This window comes from Danio aesculapii, chromosome 5, assembly GCF_903798145.1.
Source record: "Danio aesculapii chromosome 5, fDanAes4.1, whole genome shotgun sequence".
Taxonomy (NCBI): domain Eukaryota; kingdom Metazoa; phylum Chordata; class Actinopteri; order Cypriniformes; family Danionidae; genus Danio; species Danio aesculapii.
This window is the reverse complement of record NC_079439.1, coordinates 55445781-55466189: the sequence shown is the minus strand read 5'-3', so window position 1 is coordinate 55466189 and position 20409 is coordinate 55445781. Positions and strand designations below refer to the sequence as shown.

The window sequence follows — 20409 nt, the reverse complement described above, 5'->3', positions numbered from 1 at the left end:
TATAGTTGTGGTCATTGAGCGTAACAGCTCAGCTCATTTGCCATTAAAGGGACAAAGAAGTGAGGATTGACAGACAAAAACCGTGAATCAAGATTAGAAATGGTGTACACTGTTCTTCTAACTTAGACTAAACAAGCAAACAAACAAACAAAAAGCATTTGGTATAGAAATAAAAAAGTAATTATTCCCATAAGGTGTTTTAATAGCTTAACTGCGCTACTGGATATGTAATCAAATAAACAGATTTATAAAATAATTAGGCTAATTACGATTTATATTTACATTTCAACAAATTTATGATGATAATAGCTAATTATGAATGTGAATTATTACGATACCTTACAATGAAAATTCGGCAAGTGTTATTTAATGGGGAAAGAGCGTGCCAGGGGGCGTTGTTGTGGGATATTGTGTGGTATGTGTTTTGACCATCGACTGACAGTAGATTCATCTTTAGAGCCACACGCCCACTGAGAGAGAGGCAGCGGCTCGTTATTCACCCCTGCGCCACCGTTACCTCACGCTCTTCAACGAATACCATATTCACAGATGCGAGATGCGAGGTGAGCCTGTCGTGTGCCAAAGCAGCTGAAATTGGGCAGTATTAGTGGGCAATTCGCCGTGGGATCCATTCACTGAATCCGACAGCCTACATACAGAGCGCGTAACGAGAGACGCAGAATGCCGCTGCTCATAATGTGACCGACCGCATCCAGAGCCGCTTCATTCAGCTGGAAGAACAAACTCGCTGATCAACAAATCCTATCTCGTCTCAGGAGGGAAAAACAACAGCAACATGGGGTAAGTTGCCCGTAAATAGCACCAAACGTACTGTAGGAAATTGGCCGCGCTAATCGTTTTATCATCGGTCTTATGAGGACAGAATGTAAAGCAGTTACTCACATTCATTAACGCCATAGTGTTCTTTATTGTATGCACAGGAATGTATACTGAATTGGAATTATACTGTGTTTATGGCGTGAATATATGTGCATTATGTTTGTGTGTTTGTGTGTGTGTGTGTATATATATATATATATATATATATATATATATATATATATATATATATATATATATATATATATATACATACATACATACATACATACATACATACATACATAGCATATGTATGTGTATACTTTTTTGTAATCTTCATTGACTGGGGTGAGTATTTTTGTCCACCGAGGCCACGGCTTATTAGTAAACTGTGTTTGATCTATGGTATTATTTTGAAGCAAATGACTAAAATTCATGTACTTCAAATGGGAAAGAACATTAGCTTATTTCATATATTGATGTGCTGCAGTGCCAAAGGCTTTTAATCTCGTCATGCTTATGTAATCTACATTTCAACAGAGCACCGCTGCATGGCACATCCTCATCAATACAATTTTAGAGGCAGTATTGGCAACGACATCTGATATATCTGTACACGTTAGTGGAATTTCCAACGCTCAGCTGGAGGATGGCCTGAAATATAGATTTTAACTAAAGGTGACCCTATACACAGTAATTCAAACTTAAAGGGTTTTGTACTTAGATTTTATTCTAGGCTTTTATGACATAAAATCTTAGTTAAATAAAAATTCAGACTCGAAAGATGTTCTTGAGATGATCTGGATGTTTTAGTGATGATCTTTTCATTACAGAAGGTGTTAATTCATAAGGATTGATCTTCTTACTATGGCACAGAATTTTCTTTAATAATAACAATCAAAACCTTGAATTACTTTACGGCCCCTGTTCTTTGTTTTTAATTAACTATAACCGCGAAAAAGATTCGAGGGCTGTTCAGGGATTATATTGCTCTGGAAAAAAATCATTCCCACTTCCTAATCAACTCAGCCATTCAGTTTAATTTAACAAACGCTATTAAGTATTTGATTGTTATGTAGTTTTCTTTTTAACATTACTGAACAGCCATGTTATGCCTTTATGGGGCTTCTGGCGTCATTTATTAAATACATTTATCATAATTGGTGCTTCAGAGGTTTATCTATTTAGCTAAATTTGCTTTAGAACAGATTATTGTTGTAAGGTCAAGATTGGCAACACATTCTTGCCCACATATATTTACTACCTGAATACAATGGTGTAGATTACTCAAGCTTGAAGTATGACAGAAGTTTCATCTTCTTTTGTGGTGTTTAGACAGATGTTAATGTAAGGACAGAATTAAATAAACTGCCAGCTCTGGACTGTGGTGGGTTGCTGAAGGTGGGTGGTGTGAAATCATCTCCCTTGTGCCTTGATGTTAATATAGCGCTATAGCTGCTTTTGATTCGTTATATAATTGACTATATGTGCACTTACATTTAATATTGTGCAGTCTCAGGTTCAAGATACATTTGACTGTTGAATCCAACGAATCGTATGATCAGTCTGTTCAAACTGAGCAAAGAAATTTTTACAAATTTCTTGTAGGTTCCCTCGAAATCTTTTTTAAAAGAAATGTTCTAGAAGGAATCTGGTTTTCATTTTTTTTTTCTAAAATCAGGGTGCTCCTTCAACTTTTTTTCTGTGTGAGCAATTGACATTTAATACATAAATCAATGATACATGATATGGAAAAAATTAAAAGCCATCCGAGTTATGAAAAGCAGTTTATAGTTGATTGAATATTATGTATGGTGTATTTTACGTTTTGAAGCAAGTGGGATCATTATATTCTGGTCAAATGTATTATTATAAATCTTTTGACAACACTATACCAGCGTGTTGACACCAGACGCTAGTAAAGTTTTTGGTGATATATCTCTGATATTCAGTGTACAACTACAAAAGAAAACATTTGTTATTTTCTGAAAAAAAAAGATAATAAATGGCAATATTTTTATAGGAAATTTTGAGCAAATGTTATCACACCTTTGTAGAATAAAAAATATAAACATTTAATTTTACACATACAGCAGCATTAATGAGTACACTCCATTTTGAAAATGAATATTTTTATCTATTTCTCAGTGAATATCATGGTGGCCGAGTGAGCTTAATGTGCTGCAATTTAAGAAAACACATGCAATTACTAAAAACACCAGCAATTAAACAAAAGATCTTCATCCGTTTGACAGCACACAATGCAAATAAATTAATAGAACGAGCTGCATTTTCACACAACGCCAAAAATTTACGAAAATGTGCTGCATTTTCTCACAACATAAAAAGAACAGAACAATTCGGAAATGTTTCAAGGATACCCAAAAACGTGACGGATGCCGTAAATTGTTTGCGTTGTGAGAAAATACATTGCGTTTTCGTAATTTGTGTCGTAAAAAATGCAGCGTGTTTTATTAAACTGTTTGCGCTGTGAGAAAATGCAGTGCATTTTAATAAATTGTTTGCGTTGTGAGAAAATGCAGCACGTTTTCTTAACATTTTTTGCATTGTGAGAAAATGCAGCTCGTTTTATTGAACTGTTTGCATTGTAAGAAAAAGCAGCGCATTTTCGTAAATTGTTTGTGTTGTGAGCAACTGCAGCTCGTTTTATTAAACTGTTTGCATTGTGAGAAAATGCAGCTTGTTTTCGTAAATTGTTTGCATTGTGAGAAAATGCAGTGCATTTTCGTAAATTGTTTGTGTTATAAGAAAATGCAGCTTAAAAAATGTGTTTGTGTTGTGAGGATTTGCAGCACGTGTGTTGTCAAACAGATGAAAATCTTTTCTCAATTTGCTGGCGTTTTTAGTAATTGCATGTGTTTTCTTAAATTGCAGCACGTTAGCTCTCTCAGCCACCATAGAATATAGCCAATCAATTTTGGTGCATTTGAACAAAACAGATTTATTAACCAGATATATTATTTTTAGTCTCCAAACATTAGAAATAGAAAGATAATATAATTAAATTAAAGCAAATTACTACAAAAAAACCCAGTTGCAAACTACAACATTTTTTGTTTCTCTTGATTTTTCAAGAGAATATGAATATGAATTGAAAAGAGAGATTTGTGAGGGGTGTACTCATATATGTCAAGCACTGTAAAATATGGGATTATTAAAAAAAATATTTGATTATTGTTTCTTAAATTTCTTCTTTACAGAACAAGTTTGTCAGCATAACTAACAGTTTGAGAATGTGTATTATAGTTATTTTTAATAATAATAATAATAATTACAAAAATGCATCTCATAGATTTCAAAGGCATTAGAAAGGAAACATCCATAGAGTTTTCAAGTCAGCTTCACTAATGTGGCAGTAGACTTGTTCCAGTTAAATTATTGATTCATTCTTTCCCTAAGGAAACCTTTAATTCATTTCCTGTACTTGTTCTCTTTGGATGTGTATATTAATTTGAAAGTCTTGAATGTTTTATTCAAGCACTAAAAGTATGTTTGGGCCATTTACACACACACACACGCACACACAAACACTCTCTTTCTCTTTCCTTCTCTCTTTCTCTTTCTTTGTGAAAATGGTACAAATTCAAGCATACTCATCTAATGGATTGCAAGCACGATATAAAGGTCATATATCTTACATAGTTGTGATCCTGTTGACCAAGCATGCTATCATGCAAAGCACCCATATATAGTGAGTGCGACTGAATTTTAATCAAATCAAAATGGTAATTATGCAACGAGCCTTTGATGCTCTTCAGAGATCTTCCGCCTCCACGGTGCAGTGTAAGCACTTCTTGGTGCTCTGCAGATCTCGCTCATTCCCGCGCCTTTTCCTTCCTCTTCCTTCTCGTATTTTTTCTCTCTCATTCCTGTACACGAGCCCAGCAGCAGCTGATTAGAAGTACGCTAATGTAATTGAATACGGTGATTAATTATCCTGGGAATTGGAGCAGCAAACCGTCTGTGTCTGTGTTTGGGATCCTGTCCCCTTCCCCCATTATATTTCCCACTTCTTATCCCATGTTTAAATAAACAGGATGAAACATTAGTGTATATTGGGATTGATTGCGATTCTCTCTGGGATTTAAAGGGTGTTATCTGTGGAATTGGGTCAGAGGAGTGTGGGGTATGGGAATGGTATGGAAAGGCTCAGTGTACAGTAGTGCAGATAGATGCCCTTTGACACTAATTTGAGGCCAGTTGCTTTTAGAGAAGCATGTTGGGACAGGGCCAGTGAGCAGGTATTAATGTGCTAGGCTTTCCTCTGAGGGTGGATTTGGATTTTAAAGTCAAACATTACTTTTTCACTTTCTTAAGATCAAATTTTTAATTGCAAAAACACTATTAGAAACCAAATTGTTACTTGTTGTTATCTTTTTGTTCTTATATAATTACATAAAGTAGTCAAATGAAAATAAGAGCACTAAGGGTTTAGAAAATGGACTTAAAACATCTGAATACTGATTTTTCAGTCATTGCCAAAAGTCAAGATTTACATTTATTTATTCATTCATTCATTTTCCTTCGGATTAGTCCCTTTATTCATCAGGGGTCACCACAGCGGAACGAACTGCCAACTTATCCAGCATTTGTTTTACACAGCGGATGCCCTTTCAGCTGCAATCCAGTACTGGGAAACATCCATACACACTCATTAACACACAATCTCATACACTTCGGCAAATTTAGTTCAACAATTCACCTATAGTGCATGTCTTTGGACTGTGGGGGAAGGCGGAGGACCTGGAGGAAACCCACACCAACACGGAAAGAACATGCAAACTCCACACAGAAATGCCAATTGGCCCAACCATCTTACTGTGAGGCAACAGTGCTAATCACTGAGCCACTTTGTCAGCTTATATACAATTAAACAATATAAAATAATAATAATAAAAAAATAAATATAGAAGTTAATTAAGATAAGAGTTAATAGGAGGAATAGTGCATCTAATTAATAGAAATCAAGATGTTAAGAGACTTAAAGTACATTTTAAAACATTGCCACTTGTTAAATTACTTCTCCCCACATCTAACCTTTTCCAATTTTAGAAAAATCATGGTATCTGCAAGCCTTTGAGATAAAGTTGTGGGGATCTTAGATTTCCAGTTGAGTACAATATGGTACACACAGTATAGCAAAGATAGAGGTAAAGGCGAAAATATCAAGTTGTTTGGAATTAAACAAATTTTTTTGTTAGTAAACTAATTCTTTAATTAGACCAATTCTTTAATTAGACTAATTCTTTAATTAGACCTTTGGTTCCCCAAAAATTGCTGAATCAGGGCATGGATCTATATTTGCTTGCAACACCTTAGACATAATTGTAAAGGGGTAGTTCACTCAAAAATGAGCATTTGCTCACTATTTACTGACCGTCATGTGGTTTCATTGAAGAAAGATAGTTTGAAGAAAGCTTAAAACCTGTAACCATTGACTTCCAATGTAGCTTTAGGAGACATTCTATGGCATCACTGTGCAAAAACGTCACATGGAGCCTATATTTTTTAAGAGTGAAGCTGAGTCTTACAGTTGTTAGAGATCTTTCAGAAATTTGTGGATTCAGCATGTAGCACTTCATCGTGAGGTTTTAATGTTAAATCAATAGCTAGCATGAAATTGCAGTGAACTATGGCTTTGGCTAACATTTAAAGATCATGTTGATTTCTACATACCATATACTGACACTTTGTAAATAATAAATTGTTATGCACTGTTCAAATGTACTACCCTTTTGTTATGTTAGGGATGAAATCATCCACTGAATTAAACTGCTGCAAAATGCATCAGATAAATATATATATATTTTTAAATTTCAACAAAACTACTAAATTGTTTAGAAAATGACAGGATTTGAACTCTTTAATTGCCAAGTTCAAACATGATGTCACTGATCTGGTGAAAAACACACACAAAATGATGTATTTTCATTATAAAAGTAATTGTGGACAGGATTTTTTACCTTTTATCACAGTCTTGGACATGTGAACGATTAGTAACATTGGCTTTGATGCATTGTTAGATTTTTCTTCCTAATTTACTGTTGGTGGCTGTTTTTGCCATACTGACTTCCATTATAACCACATTTGATAGTGCATAAATACACAGTCTTTGTTTTTGTTTACTCCATGTAGTTCTGAGGGTGAGATGCATATTTTGATTTTCTCTGACATATCAAGGTAAGTGCGTAAAGGTCACTCTCATACACATACACACACTTTAATTTGCTGTTATACTCCATATAAAATCCAGAAACTACGATTTTTTTTTCTAAAGGTTTAATGGTGCCAACTGATGATCAATAGTAAAAATGACAAATTTTACTTGTTCCCAGCAGGGAAAACCACCAACAATCAAAAATGCATGATTATATGATGTCATGGCTTTGCAATCAAAAAATGTGGTTATAATAGAAGTCAAGGGGGAAAAACAGCCACCAATAGTAAATTAGGGGGGAAATTTGTAAATCAGCCTAAAAGAATGCATCAAAGGCAATGTTGTTTAACATGTCCAAGGTTAAAAAAAAATCCAGCCTACAATTACTTTTTATATTGAAAATACGCCATTTTGTGTGTTTTTTCCCCACCCAATCAGTGACATCATTTATGAATTTGTCAATTAAAGGGTTAAAATCCTGTAATTTTCTAAGCAATTTAGTCATTTTAATCAGGACTGAGGTTGATTAAACAAAATTAATCTGATGCATTTTTTACAGCAGTTTAATTTAGTGGATGTTTTCATTCGTAACATAACAAAAGAGTAAATTTGCCAAGAGTGTATCGTTGAGTTCTGTAAAAATTTCAAAGCATTTTTTCAAAATATGTGTCAAAATAAGATGTGTCACCAAAAATCATTCTGCTAGCTGAAACACAGAAAAAGTTATGGCCAAATTATGATGCGAAATCACCCCAGAGTGGATGAAAACATCTCCAACGGTACATAAGGGTTAAAGACTAGATAGTGTGTTATGCATCTTTAACATAACAGTGAGTGCACCATTAATATCTTCTTCAGTTATTTTAGCAGTGAAGAATACCCAAAAAAATGCCCTGATGGTGGAAACTGAAATAAAATGTAAAATTATAATAGAAATTATACACAGCAGTATTCTTATAGTTCCATTTACTTGCAGTAGCTAATTCATTAATGCATTAATAGCTATTTTTTGTTTCTATAGTGCTGCAAAATAGTCACAAACTAGAGTGTCATTTAAAATGATTGATATAATAAACACATATGCATTTTATATTTTTCAGTTTTATTTATTGACTTATTGAGGCTAGTCAGTACACTATTGGCTGATTGCAGTTGGTGCAAAAACAGTTGTTCTGATGTTACAAACTGGAATATAGTTTAAAATATTTATAATAGTTTTAAAAATACTGGCTTTATTATTGTTTTAGATTTTTATCTATAGTGGCTGCTGAATTAGTTAGTAAGCTAGTCGTTTAACTTTATTTGGTTAGTTGCTCAGTAGGCACTTCCAGTTATTTTAGTGGTGCAAAACAGTCCAAAAACATCCTGATGTCACAAACTGAAATTTCATTGTAAATCATGATTGGAATCTCAAACACTGTGGTTTTGTTATTCTTCTTGTCATGTACCCATCTGGCTAATGAATCAGTAAACCCACACACTGAAATGATCTCCATCACCATCATTGGTTCAAACATAAAATTTCAAGTGTACAGAGTTTTGTTCCTGTGTCGCTTACTGCTTGAAAACATTTTTTTAGTTAAAAATCCACTTGCTAAAATAAATATGGCAAGAACACTACACTTATTTATGTTCTTTATCAGTAATAAACATATATAAATTTTTACTCTAAAAATCAAATCATCTATTGCTCACCTTTCAATGCTGAAAAAAAGTTCACTGTTAGTTAGCAGTAGGCTACCTTGCATGAACTCACACAAATTGAATCTTACTTAAAAGTTTTAGTGTTCAGCCTTGGCTCTGTGATAATTGCTGATGAATTACTGGTGACAAGTACAGTAGGTATCCGTTTGGAAAGAGGGTAAATGTGTAATTGTGTTGCGGAGAATGAGAAAAGTTCAGAGCGAGACGGCTCATCTAACTGGGTTTCCAGTGTTCTTTTGTTCTCGTCAGTGATGATTGCCTATTATTCAGCAGCGATTGTGGTTCACATGATTTTCATTTTTTTTTTGTCTTCTTTTGCTCAAGGTTAGGATAACGTTCACAAAAATCTTTTTAACTGTGAATGGCCTTCCTTAAAATGGGACCTATTATATTAAATCTCTTTTATAAGGGGTTTAAACACAATTGTGTGGCAACAGTCTGTAAATGTATCCTGCTTCTAATGGTCAAAAATTATGAATTTATTTTTTAATGATCAAAAATAAACACACACTCACATAAACACTTTTATAACTCAATAAACACTTTAATTGACATTCTCCTTTTGTAAATGTAATCAGTGGGGGAAAACCTCGCCTATTAGTAACCATCTTTCCCTCAGGATGTCAGTCTATTGAATCTGCCACTATGCAGACACATAGGCATTGGGATGGGAGCACAGTTTAATTTGAATTTAAAGTGACAGTCACCAAAATGGCACAATTAGGATCAAATCCTAAAAGGGGCAGTTATAAAAAAATTAATTGCTGGGGTATTTTAAGATGAATTATCACATACACACTCTAGGGACAGCAGAGACATATTTTACACATTGTAATAAGAGGCATAATAGGGGCACAATAATTCCAACCCTTCTAAAAAATATTATATATAGCATTCTCATGCCATTTATGCAGTTTCAAAGCTGCATGACTTGCTATGTTCAGACATTTACATCCGACTGACCCTACACAAAAACAGTTGATAAATAAAAACAAAGAAATTCTCTTATAGTGATTTTTAAATAAACAACCCAGGCTCATTCTGAAAACGTACCACTATATACATTTCTGGAGAGTGGCAAATATGTCCCAGGAGCTACATTTTTCTGCAGTTTTTGTTTTTGCGAATCTGACAGAGGCCGCTGTGTACCCTTTTAGATCTCGAATTTCTCTCGCGGGTGCCATTTAAAAGCACAGATTGACCCAACCACCCTGTTCCCTGAATCCAACTGACAGTTTTAAAAAGCAATCCAGAAATTGCTTCAAACAAGTTATTTACTTGTTTTATTTTTTGGCGTCTTACCCGCTTTCTGGAATCGTTCTTCACCAGACTTGAACCCCATCGTCACGGTCAACTCCTCTCTGCATTGCTAGTCCACCAACGTATGCTGCGAGCCACTAGATAAGCTTGTAATAGCTGGAAAGCCATCTGCATGGAGGTAAGTGGTCAGATGCTATGCGTGAAAAGGAACGACGTCATCCCGCCCTGTAGCGTTACATATTTCTACATACTTCTGGCTTCATAATTTGCAATCTCCAGAAATGTATATAGGTTACGTTTTCAGAATGAGCCTGTGCTGGGAACAACATGACGGTAAACAAAGATCACATCATTTTTGTGTGTGTGCGTGTGTGTGTGTGTGTGAACTGTCCACTTTGGTGTCATTCTTGAAATTGAAAACTGGAATGTTTGTTCACTCCACACACAGTGTCTAAGACCGAACTAATCTATATAAATCGCAAAGTAGTTGTTTTTGTAGTTTATCTTGTATGTATTATACATTCGTCTATGTGAGATTGTCAGATCAAACCAGAGTGTGTGGGAGAAGAGCTCTAAAAAACTCTTAGTGTGGTCCAACGTGTGTGTGGACGCACTTTCAACAGCAAAGATCAGGTCAGTAGGGGTGGGAGTACTGCGTCTCTGACTATATTTAGTGTCCATCCCACATGGCCCCAGCTAAACAGCTGGCATTTCCATATCAGCGGGGCGTTGAATGGTCGCCTTGTGCTTGTAGCAGTGCACCAATGTGTCTGACTGGTTAGGCAGGTCCCAGGTTTCTACCTGGGCTCAAGCAGTGGTGACCAGCAGCAAGATGGAGGATGAAGAAATGGTGATCCGTCTGCCTGGACGTTCCAATGCACCCGGTGGAGTCGGAGAGACAACGGTGCTCAGGCACAAAGAGGTTCACCACTTTTTCTTCCTGCCTTTCAGGGAGCAGCCCATCTACAGCACCCGGGCACACGTCTTCCAGATAGACCCCAGCACTAAGAAAAACTGGATGCCCACCAGCAAACATGCGGTCACTGTATCTTACTTCTACGACAGTACCAGGAACGTGTACAGGATCATCAGCTTGGATGGATCGAAGGTAACCTGGTGCTTTTTTTGTACTGATGTGGATGGGTGAAAATATCACTATAAAAGTAGTTTGTTTGTTTTAAAAACTTTTTTTTTTACAACTACACTAAAAAAATTCAAAGATGATTCCTTGGATTTACTAAAATTTTTTATGTTAAATGGTTTTTAAACTATTTATTTGGGCTGAATTTAAACACAAATTAAGTTGAACATTACTAAATTTAGGGGTGCGCCACGTTTGCGCAATGGGTAGCATGATCGCCTAACAGCAAGAAGGTCTCTGGATCGAGCCTCGGCTGCATCAGTTGGCATTTCTGTGTGGAGTTTGCATGTCTTCCCAGAGTTTGCGTGGGTTTCCTCCGGGTGCTCCGATTTACTCCCACAGTCCAAAGACATGCAGTACAGGTGAATTGGGTTGGCTAAATTGTCTGTAGTGTATGCCTGTGAATGAGTGTGTATGGATGTTTCCCAGTGATGGGTTGCAGCTGGAACGGCATCCGCTGCATAAAACATATGCTGGATAAGTTGGCGGTTCATTGTGCTGTGGTGATCCCGGATTAATATAGGGACTAAGCAGAAAATAAAATGAATGAATGAATGAATTACTAAATTTAATTTGTTTAAATTTAACATATATAAATTGTTTGCAACAATTTTGCAGACATCCTTTTTTTCAGTGTAATATATTCAGTGTAATGTAGCTATTTGTGAATATGAAAGGTCTGCAAATGATTTAAAGAACAAAGTGCACAACTAGTAAAGCCAGCCTGTGGTCTTCATTGGTGGCTTAAAAAACATTTCCACTTTGATCCTCAAATACTGCCTTTGGTTAAAATCAAGCAGCAGCATTTATCATCAGTACATTTATTCTAGCATGCACTTTCACAACAACTCTTATTATAATTACTGAATCTGTGAAATGAATCTCAACAAAACTCCTGTGCCTCCATCACTTGTAAAAAGCAATTAGTTGACTTTATATAAAAAGAAAGTACACTTGTTGCCTTATAATTATTAAGTAAACAAACTATGTGCACAAGTTAAATCAATGGGTTTACTGACTTTTTAAAAGTAAAAATAACTTTCTGCTTTTAAGGCAATATATTTACTAACCAATTGCTTTTCACAGTGTATAAGCTCAAAAGAAATGTGTTATGGTTTATTATTCTGTCTCCCACCAATGTCAAGTGTCCTACTCAGGTTATACTTGGCATTCCTTTAGGATGGAAGTTGGTTAAACAACTATTTCTTCTAATGTTTTATCATCAGATTTGGGCTTAAACTGGAATAGCAAAATGAGTACAGTGAGTACAGTCACTGACGGTGAAATTCAGATACGATAATGGGCTCTGAAAAATGTAGACCAATTACAACAGACCAATCGGAGCAGAGTAAGCTCACGGTATAAGAAAAATAAAAATGTTTGAGAAAAAGAAAAAAAACTATATTTCAAAGCAACTGATTGAGAGGTTATTTTAAGTACGTAAAAACTATTTTCTTCTTTTTTCTTTTTTTTTTTTTTTTTACTTTGGATGCATTACAGGAAACCTCCAAAATAAAATTATGAAGCTTTGAAGGGTGAATTCACCCTTAAATAAAAGAAATATGTTATTAATTATCCTCATGTCATTCCTACCCCCCTCTCTCTCCCACTTCAATTCCTGTCAACTGTCTTGTCAAATAAAGACTAAAATAAAAAAATCGGATTTGGATTTCATCCAAATTATCTTAATGTTCCATAGATGAATGTAGGTCTCTGGAGATTTAACGACACAGGGTGAGTTATTATTGAAAGAATTATAATTTTTAGTTGAACCATCCCTTTTAAAATAGCATAAAAGGAGAATTATAAAGGTTCGTCATATGCTTCTTTTTACAATCATTCACTGAAAGGTTCTTTGTAGAACCCAAATTGTTTTAATTACTTATGGTGGAAACTGTTTTGGTTCACAAATAAATCGTATATATAATATAGAACTTATGTAATTTGATGCAGTCAACTGAATTAACAGGAACTATTTGTGCTCAAGAGAGTTGAGTGTGCACAGGACCGACCTGCTAGAAACTGCTATCAAACATGTTCCCCCTGATAGAAGTGGATTAGCTCACTTTCCCTGTGGAGAGCAGCATGCACTCCAATTGGTCACTGCTGTGCAACCTTATACTGAGTATATAATGGCCCAATATTCCAGAAATCATTAATAGACAGTAGTAGCCTATCTACTTCTGCTGAAGTAAGTCCATAGGCTGTATACACTTTCATTATATTGTCCATATATTGTGGTGTAGATGGTGTAACGGTACAAAATCCTTCTTATCCTAATAACAAATTGTATAAATGCTTCATTTGGTTTTTAACATTAGGTTTTTTAGCTGGCCTAAAATCACTTCTCCAGCAGTGGGCACACACTGCAAATCAGTCATTTCAAATTCTACACCAAAATCTCAAAGACATTTCAAAGCCAATCGTATGGAGTGTTTCCTGTGCAGTCATATCCCAATCCTATTGGTTCCTCTGCTGGAGCAGAGGAGGAATTAAAATAGCTCTGGCAGCATGTCTGAATGTGCTGGTGAGTTGGGATGCTCTGCCCTCCCTCTCTGCTTTTGGTTTCAGAGACAGAAATAACTTGTGAGCCGGTGCACTTTGCACTGTGACTGTTGACTTCTACAGCCACACACTGTTTGTTCTGCTGCTGATCCTCTTTGATCCATAGTGAGTTTAGTGTAGACCATAAGGTCATGCTATAGGATCAACTGCCTGATGCTTGATGGTCTTTCTGTCTTGATCTATTGATTTATTCAATATGTAAAAATTACTGTCTTCTGTGATGAGCATGGGAAATATGAAACATATATAAAAAGCTTGTTAAGAATAGTCTCATGATCGTGTGTCAAGCTTAATAAGGATAATAAGATTTGATCTTTTTTTTATGTGGTGAAACTCCTAAAATGCAGTATTTATGAATTACAGATGAATAGTTTATTGTGGAAATAATTTATTAGGTAAAATTATGTACCTTGAAGGAATATATGAAACTCGGTCAAGATCACACAATTTTTATTGTCATTTATGAAAGTCACTATGTCAGATTATGCGATAAAAAAAATCTTGATAAAATCTTGACTTGTCGTGGGTAATAAATGTGCCAGACTACACATTCCTTCATAATAAGTCATCTTGTGATGTCTACGACAAGCCTTATTTCCCAAATAAGTCACAAGTGTTGCTATAACAATATTTCTTTTCTCAATTAATCTTTTTTATCTTATTTCAATCTCAATAAACACTGATGCTTGCTGACAACTAATAACGACATTATTTAAGGGCTTTCCTTATGACATGGATAGGATCAAACGTATGATTCCTTTTTAATATTAAGATATTTTCTTCAAATCTAAATGTTTATTTTCCTGCCATGGGTTTCTTATTAAACAATCCCTCGCCTATATTTGCCACGAGTGAGATGAAGAAATAAAAGAACATAAGCAGCAGCAAGGAAAAATCAGATGCTCAAGACATGATCTTTAAAATAATGATATATAAAAAAAATTGTATTTTCTTTTTTTTATTATATATAAAACTGAGATTTGTGATCACAGTGAACCATTGATTAAATACTTCTTTTCCTCAGAGCGAAACAAATCATCCACCCGTGTAGTTGAGTTATGGAGGGGCACAAACTAAAATATAATTGGTATATTTTTCTTGTAAAAAATATATTTTTGAAACATATTTCGTTTGATATAATTTTTAACATAATTTTAATGTGTCTTTTGTTGGTCAGTTTTCTATAAACAAGAATAACGAATAACATTTGAGGTGAAGTGCCTCAAAACAAGTCTTATATATGTGACAGAACATGAATTGCTGGGAGATTATGTTGGTTTGTTAAATAAAATAATCTTCTAGCCTAAATAAAATATTCGCAGTTTCAGAGAAGCCTATATTAAACTGTGTTCATTATTAATGACAAATTTGAATAGACAGGAAATGCTTCTGTAATGTATTCGCTGCACTGAACATATTCCCAGATTACCTCGAAAGAAACAACTCTGTTGTAAGGATGAGAGAACTGTTGGAGAGATGAGAGTAAATATGCAGCCTTTTTTTGATTACCTGACCGGCGCATTAACGGCAGCACCCGCTGAGATGAGAAATGATTTGCTCCTATTGCACAGTGTCACCCACATGACGGAACTCGTCATGAAGAACGAGAAAAAAATTAAACATGCTAGACTTTCTGCGATGGTGTCATGAGGCGTCGCAGATATGGTATCGGTTGTCGGAAACTATGCCACATTACACAAGAAGAAATGATTGAGTCTTGTGTCACAACACCCATTAGTCGTTTACGAATCTCCATGACACAGTACGTCAAGGAAATCCTGCTGAAATCTTGACAAATTAGTGTGATCTGACCAGGGCTTAAAGTGCACACATGCATTTATTGTATGATTCAATTATTATTATTATTATTATTATTATTATTATTATTATTATTATTATTATTAATAATAATAATTGACATTTCAATTGTTTTTGACTAATGTTAACATGTTTTGTAGTTATTACTTTTAATTAAAATTTATATTATATTATAATTTTAAATAAATACAATTTGAGTTTACTTATTGTTAAAACAATTTGTGATGCAAGTAGTGCATCCCAAAATGCTGAAATATCATTAATAACTAAACTAAACTAAACTAAACTAAACTAAACTAAACTAAACTAAACTAAACTAAACTAAACTAAACTAAACTAAACTAAACATATACAAGTATGTGCTAAATGGTAGAACAAAATGATTTACTATCTCTTGCACATTAAAAAAAATCTTTGGATAATGGTTTTCTAAAACACATGAAATCAATCTGAATAAAAAAGTACATTAAAAGAACTTGACTGATAGAATTTCTTTTTATGGTGCACACACAAATTTGATCAGTTACTTCCACGAACTCTTAAACACAGTATTGTTATAATTTTATAACAATGATCATGACTGTATTTAGACAGCTGTCAACATGACCAAAAACTAATATTGTCCTTTTAGGATTTCTTAATTTTCATCTTAAATTTATTGCACATACACTCAAAAAGGCATGTTTGTTCATGACCTCAAACAACACAATTGCTGAGGTTTTTGGGGAAAACTTAATAGTCTTATGTTCAATTCAATAAAATTTGTAAAAACTAATAAGTTTCCTTTGTGTTCCAACACAAATCGATTGTGAGGAACAAAGCATTTTTCAGCACTTTTTGCCTTCTGATATCTCACAGAAGCATTATTAGATCCATAAATGTTACGGTTCCTTATGAGTCTTGAATATGAAAATGGGGTCAATGCAGCAGCTGTAATTAGAGTCTGATCTTAAGTCCAGTCTGAGCCCTGCTGGGAATTTCAGTTATGGCTCACAGTGGCTGAAGGTATTAGCAGGATGCTACATTGATTGAGGAGCTCGTGTAAAGCCTGACATGATATTTAAGAGCATGTCTGTGTTTTCCACTTCTACTCCTATGCAATTTGTTCTGCCCTTACTTTTGTATGGCATGGTTGATTGTGGTCCTGTCACTTTGAATGACAGGGACTTGTCACTTAGGCTTTGTCCTTATCTGAACCCTCGTTGACCTATAATAGGCAATAGAAGAGCCAGCTGTAAGGTCTCTATCTGCCGAGTGCCATTCACATTATCTTGGATTTAACTCCACTCGGCGAGTCAACGGTATCTGATCAAATGTAGTTCTATTAAGTTTTGACTCTTCTGAAAGACTTTTTCTTAAGAATAAACTCAAGTAAAAGTAGAATGATCTAAACATTTTTGTATTACAACGTTGCGTAGCTTGGTTATTTTCAAAAAGTGAAGCATGTAACACTGCATTAATGTTTTCAAAGCAAATGCCTTCTTCAATCAAGTCCATTTTTAAGTACTTTGTTTTATTTAAATGTTTTATCTAGATGAACAGTTTTATACAGTTTTGTAATGTGTATTTATATGGCGCTTCACAGTCATAAGGGGGGTCTCTACACACCACCACCAGTGTGGAGCATCCACAACGTGCTCACCACACACCAGCTCTTGGTGTATTGGAGAGACAGAGATACAGCACTTCAATGGATGGGGATGATTGGGACTCTGGGAGGCCATGATGGTTTAGGGCAGGGAGGGAATTTGGCCAGGAGGTTTATATAAATGAAAATTTGATGGGTGATCTCCTTGCAGGTTCTCTATGTGACATAAAATTTGGTACATTTGATCAATTAAGGGCTGTTTATTGGGACAGTTCATCCAAAAAGTTCTGTCATCATTTACTCACCCTTCACTTGTCACCTTAGATATCTTCTGTTGTGTTTAACAGAAAAAGGAAATTACTTTTTCAAAGAAAATTGTAATTACTTGATGGTGAGTAAATAGTGACTACATTTCTAAAGGGATAGTTCACCCGAAATGTACAATTACTCTTAATATTTACACTACCAGATCGTTTAATATTTAGGCGGCTTTCTTTTCAGTAGAACATTATTTTAACTTTGTGAGTCATGAAATGCAAATTTCTTGGTGTCGCTATTTTGGCCCCATTTAGTGTAATGTGTATTTATATAGCACATTTATTGTGTATGGCCATACACCCAAAGCACTTCACAATCATGAAGGGGGTCTGTCCACACCACCAGTGTGCAGCATCCACTTGGATGATGCGACGGCAGCCACAGGACAACGACGCAAGTGCGCTCACCACACACAAGCTATTGGTGGAGTGAAGACACAAAAAGAGAGCCAATTCGGTGGATGGGGATGATTGGGAGGCCATGATCATTAGGGCAGATTGAGGAACTTTGGCCAGGACACCAGGGTTACACCCCTGCTCTTTATGAGAAGTGCCATGGAATTTTTAATGACCACAGAAAGTCAGGACCTCGGTTTAACGTCTCATCTGAAAGACGGTGCCCACTGACAGTATAGTGACACTTCACTTTTACTGGGGCATTAGGACTCACACAGAACGCAGGTTGAGCGCCCCTGCTGGCATCTCTAACACCACTTCCAACAACAACCTAGTTTTCCGATGTGGTTCCTAGTTTTCAGCCCTGCTTAGCTTCAGTGAGTAACCGCTCTTGGGCTGCAGGGTGATATAGCCATTTAATGCTGAGTTCACACTGCATTATTTTCCAAATCACCAAATCTCCATTGTTTTTACACTGCATGACTATCTGGAGTAGTATCTAGTTGCTGTGTTCACATTGTGTGACTTTACTATAGAAAAAACTGAGAAGTGATTAAGAAGTAATGCAGGATCACGCATTAGATCTGAGTTCCTGCACAAGACTGGTACCCTGTTGCAGTACATCTCATACTAAACATCAAAAAGCATCCAAAATGACAGACAGTGTGTTTCAAATGGGATATATCACCCTCCGAAGGGCACTTCAGAGTGAAAACAAACATGACCACCATATTGAAGTATCGTTTCAAAAACCGAAGTGCTCAAAGGCTGGCCATTCTAAGGGCCCTTCGTAATGAATGATTTTACGCAAGGAAATTGCTCTCACACAGACTGACAACTGGATGCTCAGTTTGACTTTACTTATAAATGTATGTATAGCATTTAACTGTAGGAAACTACTGTAATATTTATTCATTCATTCATTTTCATTTCGGCTTAGTCCCTTATTAATCAGCGGTCCCCACAGCGGAATGAACCGACAACTTATCCAGCATATGTTTTACGCAGCGGATACTCTTCCAGCTGCAACCCATCACTGAGAAACACCCATACACTCTCATTCACACACATACACTACGGCCAATTTAGCTTATTCAATTCACCTATACCGCATGTCTTTGGACTTGTGGGGGAAACCGATGCACCTGGAGGAAACCCACGCGAACACAGGGAGAACATGCAAACTCCACACAGAAATGCCAATTGGCCAACCAGCTGAGGCTCGAACCAGAGACCTTCTTGCTGTGAGGCGATCGTGCTACCCACTGCGCCACCATGATGTCTCATATATATATATATATATATATATATATATATATATATATATATATATATATATATATATATATATATATATATATATATATATATATATATATAATTTTATTAATATATGCAAGTTAGAAACATAATAATTACAAAATCAATAAAAATTGTACATTAATTTGTATTGTAAATACATACAAACGTACTTTACACATATATGCGTCCATCCACATGCATGCATAAAAAATAATAAATAATAATAATAAGGTGTACAATCTGCTCATAATCTCATATTTTGGTCAGCTAGTGGACAAAAAGTACGACGAAGGCACACCTCTTTGAACTTCTCATTAAGATGACGCATGCACGTGCATTCCAAAAAAATGCAAGTGCATTTTTTTTTTACCTCTACACCCTTCATCCCTTCAAAGCAGTCACCCTGGAGGGTAAACCCTTCGAAGAGATTAGGGCATAGGGATGAGCCCTTCCAAATGCAAAGCAGTGAGAGAAGGAGTCGGAATTCTTTTCACTCAGCATGATTATGAATCGCTGACAGGTCCAGATAGTCAGCATGCCAAATATTTCACAGGCATTGGCGACACATCTGCGATTCTCTCTGATAACGTCTTTGATATTTCACACTGTGTGACTGTCACTCATGTGAACAAGCACTGATTTCAGGCATTTATTGGAAATTTCACAAAACCTGTCAGCAAATGGATATCGGGGCTAAAATTATGCAAACGCGGGTTCACACTCCACATTTTAGTCCACTTACTTTCTTATGTATGTGAGCACACAAATAAAACTATTAGTCTGTGTTTGAAACTGAATATCATTTGAGGCATAAAATGTTCATTCTTGATGGAACTGTCACTGAATAGATTCGTTTTCTATGAACTTTTCTTATTCCTGGCTGGTGCCATGAAATTAAAAGAGCAAATGCCATGCGCCGGACACAAACTCACATTGCTAGTGGGTAGGCCTTGATTGCGATACCCCTCCCCCCTTTTAACCCCAACAGATTGCAAAAGATAAAAATAAAAAAACGTCATGAAACAGACAGCTTCTTCCAACAATAGAGACGTTAGCCTCAATGCTGTTCTTCTGTGCTGTCCACCCACTTTCAGCTGTTCTCATGCAATTACAAGCCTGAAGTGAGTGATTACATAGCAGCCTGCGTGGACTCTGATTAGCCGACCCGTCTGCATCTGAAAATAAAGACAAATACCAGCTCCAGTGTAGGCTACTAAGCTTTCTGCTCGCTGAGCAACTCACAGTACACAAGAGCATGGATCGACTCAAATTTTGAATTTCCTGAACTGATACCAAACACACATGCTTATCATCTCAT

General features: G+C 35.7%; 1 protein-coding gene across 2 annotated transcripts in view; it reads left to right on the top strand.

The window, feature by feature from the left end:
* The first annotated feature begins 471 nt into the window (after positions 1 to 471).
* The window catches only part of homer1b (homer scaffold protein 1b), a 57535-nt gene continuing 37597 nt past the window's right edge, over positions 472 to 20409 (top strand). Inside the window, exons 1-2 of one of the 2 annotated variants that reach the window (XM_056458504.1) lie at positions 472 to 801; positions 10916 to 11072. In XM_056458504.1, coding sequence (XP_056314479.1) covers positions 797 to 801; positions 10916 to 11072 — 162 coding nt within the window. In that variant the 5' untranslated portion in view covers positions 472 to 796. Of the gene's footprint in view, positions 802 to 10660; positions 11073 to 20409 lie in introns of those variants that run through there. The other variant, XM_056458503.1, reaches the window with a different exon arrangement.